General features: G+C 42.0%; 1 protein-coding gene across 1 annotated transcript in view; it reads right to left on the bottom strand.

The window, feature by feature from the left end:
• LOC122627298 (early growth response protein 1) overlaps positions 1 to 10,672 on the bottom strand; it is a 40,291-nt gene extending 29,619 nt beyond the window's left edge. The window contains exons 1-3 of the mRNA XM_043808358.1: positions 10,634 to 10,672; positions 10,439 to 10,473; positions 3,395 to 3,467 (exon numbers count right to left, since the gene is read on the bottom strand). Of these exons, the coding sequence (XP_043664293.1) occupies positions 3,395 to 3,467; positions 10,439 to 10,473; positions 10,634 to 10,672 (147 nt within the window). The remainder of the gene's footprint in view (positions 1 to 3,394; positions 3,468 to 10,438; positions 10,474 to 10,633) is intronic.
• Positions 10,673 to 14,005: the final 3,333 nt, after the last annotated feature.

Below are 14,005 nucleotides of genomic sequence, written 5' to 3'. Positions count from 1 at the left end.
TGGATAGATAGGTACACATATTTAACGACGGTCTCAATTCGGTCGATCGCGATAGGATAATGAAGTAAAGACACCTAGAGGCTAAGAATGTTTACGCGAAAAAATAAAAATAAAAACAGGAAAGGACGTTCGATTTCTCTTTTCTCTTTTTCTCCTCTCCTCTCTCTCTCTCTCTCTTTCGTCTCAGCCTGTCTCTCTCTTTCCTTCTCATTGAAATCTCGCAATCATTTTGAGCACCACTGAAGAAAGACCGTCGAGAGACGTCAAACGGCCGGTCGCTTTAAGAGCAAGACGACGAGATCCGATCGGAGATAAGAGAGGACTCCTGTGTGTATATACGAGCCGCGAATACGAGAGCACGGGACAAGGTGGACGTTCCTCATCTTCGGCTGGAGGCGCGTGGTTGGATATCGATATCTCGATGCATTTCCTCTTGCATCTATCTGCCCACACGGCGATGAAGAAGAAGAAGAAGAAGAAGAAGAAGAAGAAGAAGAAGAAGTAGAAGAAGAAGAAAAAGACAAGCCTGGATACCTGTTCGCGAACCTACACTCTGCTGCAGTGAAAGAAGGATCAGAAAAAGAAGATGAAAAAGAGATGAGGAGAAAGAACATTCAGAAGAAGAAGAAGAGGAAGAAGAAGATCAGAGAGGAGAAAAGCACGGAGAAGACTCGTTAACTCCAGTAGCCAGGCTCTTTGGCGACTCCGCGATTGCGGCAGGTATGTACACCTACTTAACGACCTGGCCCAACCCAGCTACCTGTTCGACCATAGAGAATGATCGTTTTCCTAGCGCCAGCGATCGTTCAACGGCCGTTACGGAAGCGAATAACCGCGAAAGATGGAGGGAGAGAGAGGAGGAGAGGAGGAGATAGAGAGGGAGGAACGGAGTGAGGACGTAGAAAGTATCGAGTTAGTCTAGTAGGAACGAGTGAAGAAGGAGAAGGAAATAGACGAGAAAAAGGAAAGAAATGCTGAAAGTATTATTCTATATTATGGCATCGTAAATACCATAATTCGAAGGAGAATATTATTTTTGGTAATACTTTGTTATATGGCTTCGATTTTATATACTATCTATGTTTTATATACTATCTAAGACATGTCAATTGGACATTTGTATCGTTGACATTTCCTTTTCGAAAAAGAATTTCGAAAGTTAGTTACTCGCTACTCTTTAGAAATGATCTCGTTTTTATCTCTTCCTCGAGAACATACCGAACGTGTGTGATTTATCTCGAAGGGACTCGAACCACCATCGGGTCGGTCGTCCGTCTGCACTGCGCAGACTCTAAAACGAGATGCGCGACCTTGAACTCGAACCCTCCAGGGCCTATCGATAGACTCCACGCGCCCCTCCTGACCTATATAAACATTCAGGGATGGTACAGGATAAGTAGTTTCTCATTTTCTGAAAACTTTTCTCAATGTGTTTCTAACAGAAAAAAGGAAAAAAAAACCCATAAAAAAAATAGAAAAAATAATACAAGAAAATTTCATAGCTAATTTCATTTAATAATTAACGGCGATTATTCTAGTAATTTTTTCCCCTTATCATTACACATGAAATCGTCGTTAAAAGCACGTATATGTTTAGAAAAATAAATACGAAACACGCTCGTTTTATCGGAGTAAATCGGAACAACGTAAATCATCATCAATTACTCCAAATAACGACTTTTTGACATCGGACAAGTAATATCTTAAATGTATGTACAAATTTCTTTTTGTCTCTCTTTAAATATTTATACTCATCGAAAGAAATCAGTTTTACGAGACATTCGATACGTGTGTCGAACTTCGTGTTCGTAGAAAGCGAAAAAAAGGGAGAGGGAGAGAGAGAGAGAGAGAGAGAAAGAGAGTAAGAGAAAGAAAGAGCAAAGTCAATCGCGCTTGGCAGCTAAATGTACGTGTGGGCGTTAATTACTCTGTTAAATCTAGCTCGCGTTAGTGGGAGTATTACATGCGTCGCGAACATAAACCGCCGACAGATACGTACGACCGTACGCGAGACGTTGTAAGCGGCAACGGGTTACGACTCTCAACCGGTGGATATCGTTTTCCTATAACTCTTTTTCCTCTCCTTCTTACCCTCCCTTTTTCTTCACTTTTATCTCGAAGCACGCGCCCGTACCCGAAGGTTCGTTCGTTCGTTCGTTCGTTCGTTCGTTCGAGAACACAAGGCATAAATTTCACGAATCTCATTGTTCCTTCGTGCCAGCGCGCGTGCTTTCGTACAAAAGAGAGTGTGGTGTGCATGCAGAGTGTGCGTGTGTGTGTGTATAAGATAAAAAGAAAGAGAGAAAGCACATCGTCTTTGATAACTGTAAATATTTCATACGTTCGAAAAACAAAATATTACTCTCATAGAAACGACGTTAAAGTGAGATTAAAAATCACCGTGACATCTCTTACGTACTTATTTACAAATAAATAATAAAAAGATATTAGAAACAAAAAAAAAAAAAAAGATGGCAGAGAGAAAACATTACCATTCGATGGCAATAAATATCTCATACGTTCAGAAAAATAAAGTATTGTTCTTCGTAGAAATAATGTGTAGCAAAGAACACCAAACGATTTCTTTTAAACCGATAGAAAATAAAAAGAAAAGGGAAAACAAAAAATAACAATCGTCATAAATAAATTATCATACGAGTGAATCAAACGTTTTGATTTAAAGCGATTGTTCTCAACGAAACTCGCTTTCGCCTTCGCACGATGATAACGAGAGAATCGAATATCGAATTTATATCGTGTACACATATCTATACGTTGTTATATACATCGTGAGAAAGAAGAAAAAAAAAACATAGAAATAAAAAAAAAACTGCATTGAGCTTGTGTGTCCCGGATGAGCGAGAGAGAGAGAGAGAGAAAGAGAAAGAGAGAGAGAGAGAGAGAGAGAGAGAGAGAGAGAGAGAGAGAGAGAAGAGTTCTCTAGCATACGAAGGGAAGAAGAGGATAGAAGAGGAGAAAGGAGGGAAACAAGCCCTGGCTTTGCTGGTGGTACGTGAGAGAGTAATATTGATTTCCAGAGGGAAAGCGACGAGACGAGATAGCCTCGGTGTGCATCTTGCCGTTAGACCCAACCAACCAGATTCTCCCCTTCTCTCTCTCTCTTTTTCTCTACCTCTCTCTCTCTTCTTTCTCTTTTGCACATCGTTCTTTAAAGAGGGATGAATTCACGGTCAAGGCCGACAAACAACCCCTGCGCGAGCTCCATTAGCGCCATTGCTATCCACAGAAAAAAAAAAAAAGAAAAAGAGAGAGGGTGAGGGAGAGAGAGACTACTTCGTATTTTCACACATACACCCACGGAACGCATAACGCTTCACAAGACGATTAATCGCTACTATCCTCCTTCGAGCCATGTGTATATTTATCGCATTACCTTGTACTTTCTCCGATCCACGTTAGGTGTACACGTAAAACCAATATTCGTGGCGTCCACTGGGGTGTTTCTCCTTTTAAAAAAGAAAAATAATCCAACTGTGAACTTTAATATTCATCGATACATACCACTTGGTATATTTCAATGTACTTTACGTATAGTATCATAATTATGCACTTTGAATTTAATAATCGTTCCGATTGTATTCCTTTAGGAATTAGAACTTCATGAGAAATTTTACAACGGCAAACAAAACAAAAAACAAAAGGGAAAAAAAAAACGAGAAGGTCGATCGTCGCGAGAAGGGGGAGGAGCAGGAGAATAAAAGAAGGAGACAGAGAGATAGAAAAATAAAAGAAAAGGGAAAAGAAGAGGACGGATAAAATATCGTCGAAAGCCAATCGGTCGTTCATTACACGAAGGCAACACCTGCGAGCGATGAAGAAACCCGCAGCCAGCCACCTACGCGCGCGTACTTCGCTCGGCCCATTACCGTCCGCTCGAAGAATTAATTAAGGAACGATTCACACGGCCACGTCGCGCGACTTTCTGCCTCTACCTCTACCTCTGCCTCCACCTCCACCTCCACCTCCACCTCCACCTCCTTCTCCTCCTCCTCTTCCTTTTTCTCTCTCTTTTTGTTCTCCTCCACATCAACATTCACACCACCATCGAAAACTTTTTTACACGACGAACACAAAGGCAATGATGGAGTCCGTCTTCGTCGTTTTATTAGCTTCAAAAAAAAAAACGCACCTTTTACATCATCCAACAGAAAAAAAAAAGAAGGAACAAAACAAAACATAACAAAGCAAAGTATAAACAAAGAAAAGAACAAAAAAATATCAATACACGTAGACCTCGTCGATATACCTATCGAAAATAAGCCTAAGCTAGGCTGCTAGATTAGATAACGCAACTCGTTTCTACTTTCGTGGATCCGGTTTTCTCGTGATTATTCCACTAGAAAGAGCTCGATCTTGAGGCTCGTTGCTTTCATTCATGATTCTTGACTCTCTTGTTCTTCTGTCTTTCTTTTTTTTTTTTCTTTCTTAAGATCGTGTCATTTGTCTATAATGGAATAGTGGACATTATTAATATATTATTATTATTATTTTTATTATTATTATTCTCATTATCATTATTATTAATATTACATACTCTCAAAAGAGAAGGAGAACCAAATTTCTATCACTTTGAATCCGATACGAGTAATCCGATCTTTTTCGATTCATCGATCGATGTCAAATCGATTCGATGTTTTCGTGTTGCTTTTTTTTTTTAGTTCTCTTTGTATGTTAAACATAGATAGATATTGATGTTAATTAGAAAAAGAAAAAGTTGATATACGTGTTTTAAAGCGGCGTGTGCGCTTGAGAAATTGACGAATTTCAACGTGGAAAAAATCGAATGAAAAAGGACTGACTTAATTGTATACGTGTGTGCGTGCGTGCGTGCGTGCGTGTGTGTGTGTGTGTGTGTAGACGGAACGATTTGCATTCGCGTCTTGCACGTACCAGGGAGAACGAACGACGCGACAACTGCGACGAGTACGATGTACGCGCGACTGACAATTCGCAGCTAGTATCATCGCGCGAGAATCGCCTTCGCGGTGGATTAGCATAATAGCCGATCATTACGTTGCACCGTCGTTCGATTTCCGTGGGCGTACGTCTCGGAATCGTAGTACATGAGCGGGAAATGAAATCGTACGGAAAGAATTACGGAAAAACGATGGGCGTGATCCGGAAAAGAAATCTCTTCTCCCTTTCTCGATCGAAATGCCAATGAAAATAACACGATACACGGGATGCTTTACCTCGACTCGACGAACGAGTTCGAGTTTTCCATTTCGAAAATGATCGTGGATAAATTAAACGCAAGGTATTTCGAAATTATATGAAAGGATGAAAAGGAAAAGAAATTAAAATTTTTTAATTGATACGTCGCACGCGGAATAATAAAATTGAAAGATATCAAGTAATATATCTCTTAAGGGAATCAAGCAAAAGAATATAAATGAAATTTTTATCGAAAGAGGATAAGTATGTTAATATGTTTTATACATCGTTGTCCTTTGCTTATGGTATGTATATTTTCTAAGTCCAATGGGACGAGACATACGTTCACTTTCAACTTTCACGTTCAAAATCTAACGCTTGATCTTACGTTGCATTTGAAATATTATAATTTATAAGTGTTTCTCTGTAAAACTAATAATTCTGATTTATACTCTAATGCCAACTCAGCGGAGACACACACACGCGCGCGCGCGCGCGCGCACAATCGTTTTTAAGTAAAAAATATTCTGTCAAATGTGAGATTCAAAGATATAGAGAAGAAAAAAAAAGAAAAAAGAAATGACAATAAAAAAATAAAAATAAATACATAAAATAAGTAAATAAATAAAATCAAACAGACGAATGAAAGAGAAAAGGATGGATAAATGATCGATTGGAATCTTACATGAAAAGATTAACACAGAGTTTCATTCTATCCTAGGAAGAGAGAAGCAACTCACTCGCTCGCTACCGACCGTGCTTTCTTCGCGCGCAATTACGCCAAATGGATTTCCTAATTGCGCCGGCGTACCACCAACCACCAGAGATTGCTCACGTTCGATCTCCTCTCGCGCGATGGATCGACAAAAATCAGGATATATCGAAGAGAAGAGACTTCTCCTCCTCCTACTCCTCCTCCTCATCTTCATCCTTGCTTCTTCTCTTTAAAGAGAAGAGAGCTTTCTCGAGCGCGGTCGGTTAGCAAGGAAAGATCTTCGCTATCCGTAGCTCGATCTGGATCGATCGATCGATCGACTGTTGCCTCGTTGAACGTCGATCCACCGAAGCAATCAACGAACACTCTCTACCTCCCTCTCTCTTCTCTTTCTCTCTCTCTCTCATGATTTGTGGCGGAAGCTTTATAACTATTCCCGATAATTGGATCGGACGTTATAATCGTTTCGAGCTAAGATCCCCTCCTCCTCCACCCCGAATAAATTTTCGTACAATCGTAGGACAGGGATACGATAATAACGATTTATATCGTGACTGTGGGAGAAAGATAATGCTCGCACGTTGAGAGATAAAAGCCAGCTAGGTATGTATGTAATTGTCTTTTGAAGGAGAACGACACCATAATCTTATCTCACAGATATCGGCTACCATTCTACGCTTCGAAGTCGTCTCAAACTATCCTTCGATACTTTCTTTGTTCTCTTTGTCTTTCTACATAGAGAGATATACATAGAGAAAGAGAGAAAGAGAGAATAAGAGAGTAAGAGAAAGAAAGAAAAAAGTAGAAAAGAGAAAGAGAGAGAGAAGAAAGGAAGAGAGAGAGAGAGAGAGAGAGAGAGAGAGAGAGAGAGAGAGACGGTGCAATCGCAGGGAATGCAATCGAGAGCAGCTTCGAAAGGGCTGCGATCTGCATAGCAAATTGGCGATCGATATACGTTGCTCACCGAGCGCGAGTCTCGAATTAAAGCGTATAACTTTCGTGTCCGGCGCGATGTATCATTATGCGCGAAAGGGCGGCTCGGGGAAGTTATGTGGTCGCGCGCGCGCAGCTGCTTGCTCGCATTTCGTCGCTACGGTTACGACGGGCGAACGGTGGCAGCGGCGATGCGACGGCACGAAGCGCGATTAATCCTCCCTGTACCGTTCGAGATACACGGATCGACGGTTTTACGATGCGACCAGGGAGCATCCTCGGCGACCTTTCTCCGATGATCGATTTGAAAAGCCGAGCTTCTGATGATCGATGACCAGCTTCACTCGGATAATTTCTTTTCTCTGTAATCCTTTAACGATGTCAACGAATGTCAACAGTAAAAGCATTTTAAAAGTATACACTTCGTTATATACTTTATTTTTTCGGATTGAAAAATCTGATATAACATATAACAGTATATCTTTCTCTCTCTTTCTCTCTCTCCCTCTCCGTAACATATTTGCCTGATCGTGAATATTCGTAGAAACTAAACTCTCCTAAGATAGTTCAATTTAACATTAAGCGAAGATAAAAGTACAGAAGCGTTTCCGACGATGTTCGATTGAAATAATCATTGGTTCGTAAGTAAACTAATCAAAAATGTTAAAAATGAAACGATCTTATTACGATACTAGTCGAAAACCAATAGACTTTTCATATCAGGAGATAATACTGGACCCATTTCTAAAACTCACATATAGACCTGAGAGAAAGATCGAATATAGCCATTGGAGATCTATAGAAGAAGGCTTGAACTGTCGAAGAGAAAATGTTTTTGCCGCTAGCATCGTGTTGTTTGCAAACGAAACCGGACAGCCGTGACACCTGACACCTCCTTCTCGTGTGCACCATTCGTCTTACGTCTCCTACCTCTTTCTTCTTTTTCTTTCTTCTTACCTCTCTCTCTCTCTCGCTCTTTCTTTTTCTCTCCTCTCTCTTTTTTTTCTCTCTTCTCTCTCTCTCTCTCTCTCTCTCTCTCGCACCCTCTTTCCGATACTCACGCGCACGCATGCACGCACAAAACGAAGGCCGCTGACTTCGCGGCTCTTATCGCGCGCTCGTGTCAACGAAGAAGTCGATTAAAACAATGGAGGCATCATTCGCACGATTACTATCCCCCTACACTTTAATTATAGTATGTAATTTAATACAATATACGAGAGAATCTAAATATAGACGTCAACAAACCTACCTGGACGAATTAATGTTATTTTTACTCAACGAAAATAACGTTTACTTCATTTATCTCTTACCATATAATAAATCACTCAGAAAACTCTGCATACATGCATACATATATATATGTCCTTCATCTCTGACTAGTACGTGATGAAGATATAAAAAAAAATAAAAATAAAAGGAAGAAAAGGTAAATAGAAAAGAAGAGAAAAGAATATACGCGCGCACGTCACGGTAGACATGGGCATGGGCACGGGCACGGGCACGGACACGGGTTTGAGTACAGGAACGCGCGCGTACGTACTCACCAAAGTCACAAGCCGTGAAGAGACACGCGTAAAGAAGATTGGTCGCAGTAGATCGTTCTACGTGGCTGACTTTTGAGAAGAAACGAGCGTTGGCCACGAGACACGTCCGTTTCCGATCCGTGAAAACCACCCTCCTACGTGATCTCCACCGGAAGCAAAGGGACGAACGAAAGAAATCAACAATTTTCTCGATACAAATATCCCGAAGAATACGAAAGATCTTTGGTTTACTTTGGAATATGCGGAAAAATAATGAAAAAGAAAAAAAAAACGAGAAAAAAAAAGAATGAGGAAAAAACAAAATAAAGTTCCGATCGTCTAGACACGAGTTTGCGCAAAACAATCGATGAGTCTTTCCCGCAACGCAATTGTATTATAATACATACAACGTACATACAACGTACATACATGATAAATGACAAAGAAGTAATCTTACGAAAAATATAAATATCGAAGATACTATTTGCTTTTTGTTTTTGTTTTTTTTCTTCTTTATCTTCTTCCTTCTTCTTTGTCCCTTTCGCTATAAACATCTCGTCGATCCGTAATTTTTGATATATCGCAAAGCGCACGCGGCCCGTTGGAAATCCGATAAAACGAGACGAGTTTATCTCACGAACGAAAAGGTCGAGCGTGAAAAAGAGAGAGAGAGAAAGAGAGAGAGAGAGAGAGAGAGAGAGAGAGAGAGAGAGAGAAAGATAGAGAGGGATGAGAAAGAGCGTGAAAAGGGATTCGATCGGTGATGTGATCATCCACCGACACGATGACGACGACGACGACGACGACGACGACGATACAGGCGGCAACGGGAATATACGAGACAACACAGAACATACACATACATGTACACATATGTATGCACGTTAGCTTTCCACTTCGTTCGCGTTCGCTCCACTTCCGACGCTGAGCGTCGCGACGCTCGGTTGAACGGCTCGCGCATATGCCATTATTAAAAGCCGCCCTCGCACGTGATCATCTACGACATAAGCATACACATCTACACACGTATACGCGTATGTGTGTGATATGCATACATACACACACACACACACATATATATATATACACGCGCGACTCTTTATCCAACATCGATTATAAACGCACTCTTCTGTCAACGAGGGTTCCCGATGGGAGAAAGCCTTTGATATTAGCCGATAACTCGGCGAGACACATTTTTCTCTCCACTTCGTGAGAAGAACACTTCCTTTTTCTTTCTTTTCTCCTGCTACGTCTCTCTCTTTCTTCTTCTTTATCTCTCTCCCTCTCCCACCCTCTATTCTTTTTCTCTCATAAGAAAGCAACCGGCAATTCTCCTCGAAGACGAAATGTATCTAACGTTGTACTTAATGTAAATTTCTACGAATATAAATTCTCGTTACTCCCCTTTCTTATATATACACTGCTCGAACGAACGTAAAGGATTCTTAGAAAACATCGATAACATTTTGGACAAAAAAAAAAAGGAAAGAAAAAAAAAAAAGAAAAAAAAAACATTGATAAACACTATTCCGAATTAAAATATTCTTTACTATTACTATTATTAATATTAGCATTATTATTATTTATTACTGTGCTCTATGGACCATAGATTTCGAGTGTCCCTTCTAAGATGACAACATCGAAAGATGACAACATCGCCAAAGCAAGGCTAAGCTAAATGCGGCGGACTAATCAATTTAACGACGTAATCTCGACAAGGTCTCGATTTCTATCGATAATATCGTTCTTTGAAGGTGTATCGTTGATTAAGCCGTTCCACTTTCCGCTTGATGATAACACGACGAAACACGCAATTTCTTAAGTATAGGCTACGGAAATCTAAGAAAAAGATTTACTGATCCGATTAAATATTGATATCGTTAAAATATCTCTAAGTTTCTTTCTGTAAATTTTTTTTTTCGGAGATAACGATCAATACCTAATTGGTATCGATTGTTATCGTATACCTAATTGTTTTGAGGTTTGCGGGCAGATAAATACAAGACTTGAAAAAAAGAAAAAGAAGAAAAAAAAAAGAAAAAAAAATCGATGAAAATCATGACGATGACGATGACAATTTGCAGCTTACCGGTCGAATTTCAAAGGATCTCGAGCATTCGTTCCCTTCGATATTCAGTTCCTTCCGATTGTGAAAACGTTTCTCCTCCTTCTTTTTTCCTCCTCTTCCTCGTTTTTCTTTTCGATCCTTTGAGCTGGAAGACGTCGACGTTTCTCAGTACACGTTGATCCAACAATAACAACAATAATAATGTCACGCGATCACAGCAATAGAACAGGCACTGAACGACGCGTTGTGTATCATAGAAGAAAAGCGTAAGTCGTAGTGTAAATTTGTAGTATCCTTCGAGAGTATTATCACAGCTATCGGGCACGATGTATGAACGAGAAAGGAGAGAGGAGAGATCGATCAAATGGCGATCGAGCAACGTCCTCCACTATGATCCTTTCTGCTTGTCGCCGCAAGAGTAAGAAGTGGAAACAACAAATAACAATAACAACGAAGAGACTCGCTCGTTCACTCGCTTAAATGTATATATATGTGTGTATATATATATATAATATGTATAATTAGTTGCACACGCACGCACACACACGATACACGTTTACCCTCTCTCTCTCTCTTTCTTTCTTTCTTTCTTTCTTTCTTCTGTCCCTCTTCTTTTCCTCCTTTTTGTTTCTTAAGATAAATTTCTGTCACTTATAGAAGTAATGCAAAGAACACTGGTTTGTCACATCAAACGTAGAAACGCTAGACTTTCACCCCTCTCTTTTCTTTCGCCACCGACTACGTGAACGCTACCCTCTTCTTGCGTAAAACTTCGGGCGTGCAAGTAGAGAAGGACGAGCGAGTATTGTAAAGGGCAGAGTAAAGGCGAGAGTATATATAGAGATTAGGGTGGACGGGGGAGAGGCACGTATCAAGAGATATCACAGACTCGAGATCCAACTTCTTCGTCTTCCTCCTATCCTCTTCTTCCTCGGGGCTAACTATGGTAGTACGGTGGAGCGAGAGTGCCTCGGCGACGTTTGTCTGTTCGCGCGCGCGAGAAACCAGCAACGAACGTACGAACGGAGGTGGACGTGGAGGTGGAGGTGGTGCTGAAGAAAGAGTGAGAGAGAGAGAGGGGTGGGGGGAGGAGATTCTTCAGAGAGGGAGAATAGGAGGAAGAGGAAAAGGAGGAGGAGGAGGAGGAGGAGGAGGAAGAAAAGATTCGATGGTGGGAGCTTAATCGAGCAAGAGTATCAACCCTTCTTTCTTCCTCTTCTTTTTCTTCTTTCTCTCGTTATCGAGTTCGCGTCGCGAGCGGGAGGATAAAAAGGAGGAAATGGTGCACGAGGAGGAGGAGGAGGAGGAGGAAGAGGAAGATCAGTTTTAGTAGAAGGTAGTGGCGTGTTCGTATCGATAAGAAAAGGTTCGTGCGTGCATATACGCGACACGATAGAAGAAGAAGAACAATAACAAATAATAGTAACGTCAACGACAACAACGACCCTTCCAGTAGCGCGGTCTCGCGCCGACTGCGAGTCGAGCTCGGCTCGCGGGTTTCACCTTCGGCCGCGTTCGGTTACCCCCACTACCTTCTACTTCGCTCGCCCCTTCCCCCTCCTTCCTTCTTCGGCATCGCTCTCCATCCCTCTCTCTTCCCTTCTCTTCTCGTTCTCTTTCTCTCTCTTCTCTGTCTCTCCCTCTCTCTCTCGCGCGCTCTTTTCTCTCCCTTCCTCGCTCTCGCATGTAAGATCCCTACACGTGCGCAGGCCGCGTCCCCAGTTGATTTTCGTGTGCGTGAACTTTGAGAGACCCGTTGCTATCGTCCGTGCGATTCGTCTTCAATGTGTGCAGTTGATCGCAACTTCGTTCATCCCCACCACTCCACTAAGAGAGCCCGTGCCGCTTACCCCCACTACGCGGCCTTCTTCGGGCAGTCTCGTCCCCCTTCGCGCGAGCCCTGGCGAGCCCTCTCGAGGTGGGCGCACGACGAGCCCGTCTCGCGTTAGTACGACTACGGACGTGCACCGCGAACCACGCCTATTTCCCCCTACCTTCTTGCACGCGACCGGCCACCTCGCGCCGTTTTTACCGGCGCGCGCGCGACCTCACTCGTTCTCGCTCGAGTCTACTTGCGTTCTTCGTCTCTCCTCTCCTTCTTTCTTCTTCTCTTTTATGCACGCCCGAGAGTGTACTCTCTACGTAGGTGTCTCTCTCGAAAGAGTGACCAAACGTGCGAGGGAAGGTCTCTTACGCTGCCTTTCCTCCGTAGCACTGCCCACGCGCCAAGGGTGTCGGAGCTTACGTGCGCGCGCAAACTCCGTAAAGCTCTTACCCTTCTTTGCCTGATAAAACGTTCCTCTTTCTCTCTCTTTCTCTCTCTCTCTCTCTCTCTCTCTCTCTCTCTCTCTCTCTATCCCCACTTTTCTTTTTCTCTCTCCTATTTCTTGTTACATTAAATGTGCAAACATCGATTCGGTCACATATATCCTTGTTTCTACCCGAGGATGCCGTGGATCGGTTTCTTTCCTTTTTCTCTTTTTTCTCAAACGGGAAAGGGTCGATGCGCTTTCTTTTTCCAAGAACTTTCCTCCGCAAACCTTTCCTTCTCCTGGTGTTGACACGTGGTCGCGCCTACGGCCACGCTTTGGACACGTGTCCGCCGGCTCGAGAGTACTCGCTAAGTGGCCGCTCGACCGTTTGAATTTTTTCGAGACGCTCGTATTTACTTTTTTTTACGAAAGCCTCGGCGCGTCATCGGTCTTCTAATGCCAGATGGAGAACCGTAAAGTGCGTGAATACTTAAGACGATTTATTTTAGGCACTCGCGTGCCATGAATATATTAAGTTCCTATATTTCCTCCTTCTTTTACTCCTTTCCCTCAGGAGGAACGGTGATCCTCGAGTTTTGTTTATATACTGGGAGTGCCACTCGTACATCGATGCAATCTACGTTTGAACGTACACACGCAAATACGACGAAATGTTTCGCATAAAAGTCGAAATGTTTCTATCACGATCCTCATTTATCATTCTTATAATTATTCACCGATAATCGACGCTCATTTGTAGTTAAAAAATTGGAAAAAGTTCAATGGAGATCATCGTTAAGAGAAAGCTATTTTCAGGGCAAGGTTTTTTTTTTCGTTTTCATTTTCCCCCCCCCCCCCTTTGTGAAAGGAACGACGAACGAGAAAGAACTTCTCCGACGTAGGCTTTTACGCTCTCATGACGTTCGTAGAATCGAGACGTGTAATTTGGTAAGTGCGTACAGAGGTAGATGAGAGCGTATATCGCCGTTATAATTATAACAAATTGATAGGTTCGGTTCGAACTTAGCGGTGGGCCACCTCTTATTGGAATAATTGCGCGATCCGCGTCATTAGCCTTAATGAGCCTGGCAGTCGGGATGACGCCTCCTCCTAGGAACCCGTTGCACTTTCGAAACGAGTCTCTCTCCTTCTTTAGGATACCCACGCATCGTGTCATCTCTAGTTACAAAAAAAGGCAAATACGAGACCCTCAGACATGCACTTAGACATTTCTCTCTCAACACTTTTTTTATTTATTTTCTCTTTATAAATTCATCATTTGTTTACCAACGTTCTATTACAAAACATTCTCTTACCATGAGAATCACGTTTATCA

The sequence above is a fragment of the Vespula pensylvanica genome, chromosome 2 (assembly GCF_014466175.1).
Source record: "Vespula pensylvanica isolate Volc-1 chromosome 2, ASM1446617v1, whole genome shotgun sequence".
Lineage (NCBI taxonomy): Eukaryota > Metazoa > Arthropoda > Insecta > Hymenoptera > Vespidae > Vespula > Vespula pensylvanica.
This window is presented reverse-complemented; position numbering and strand designations above follow the sequence as displayed.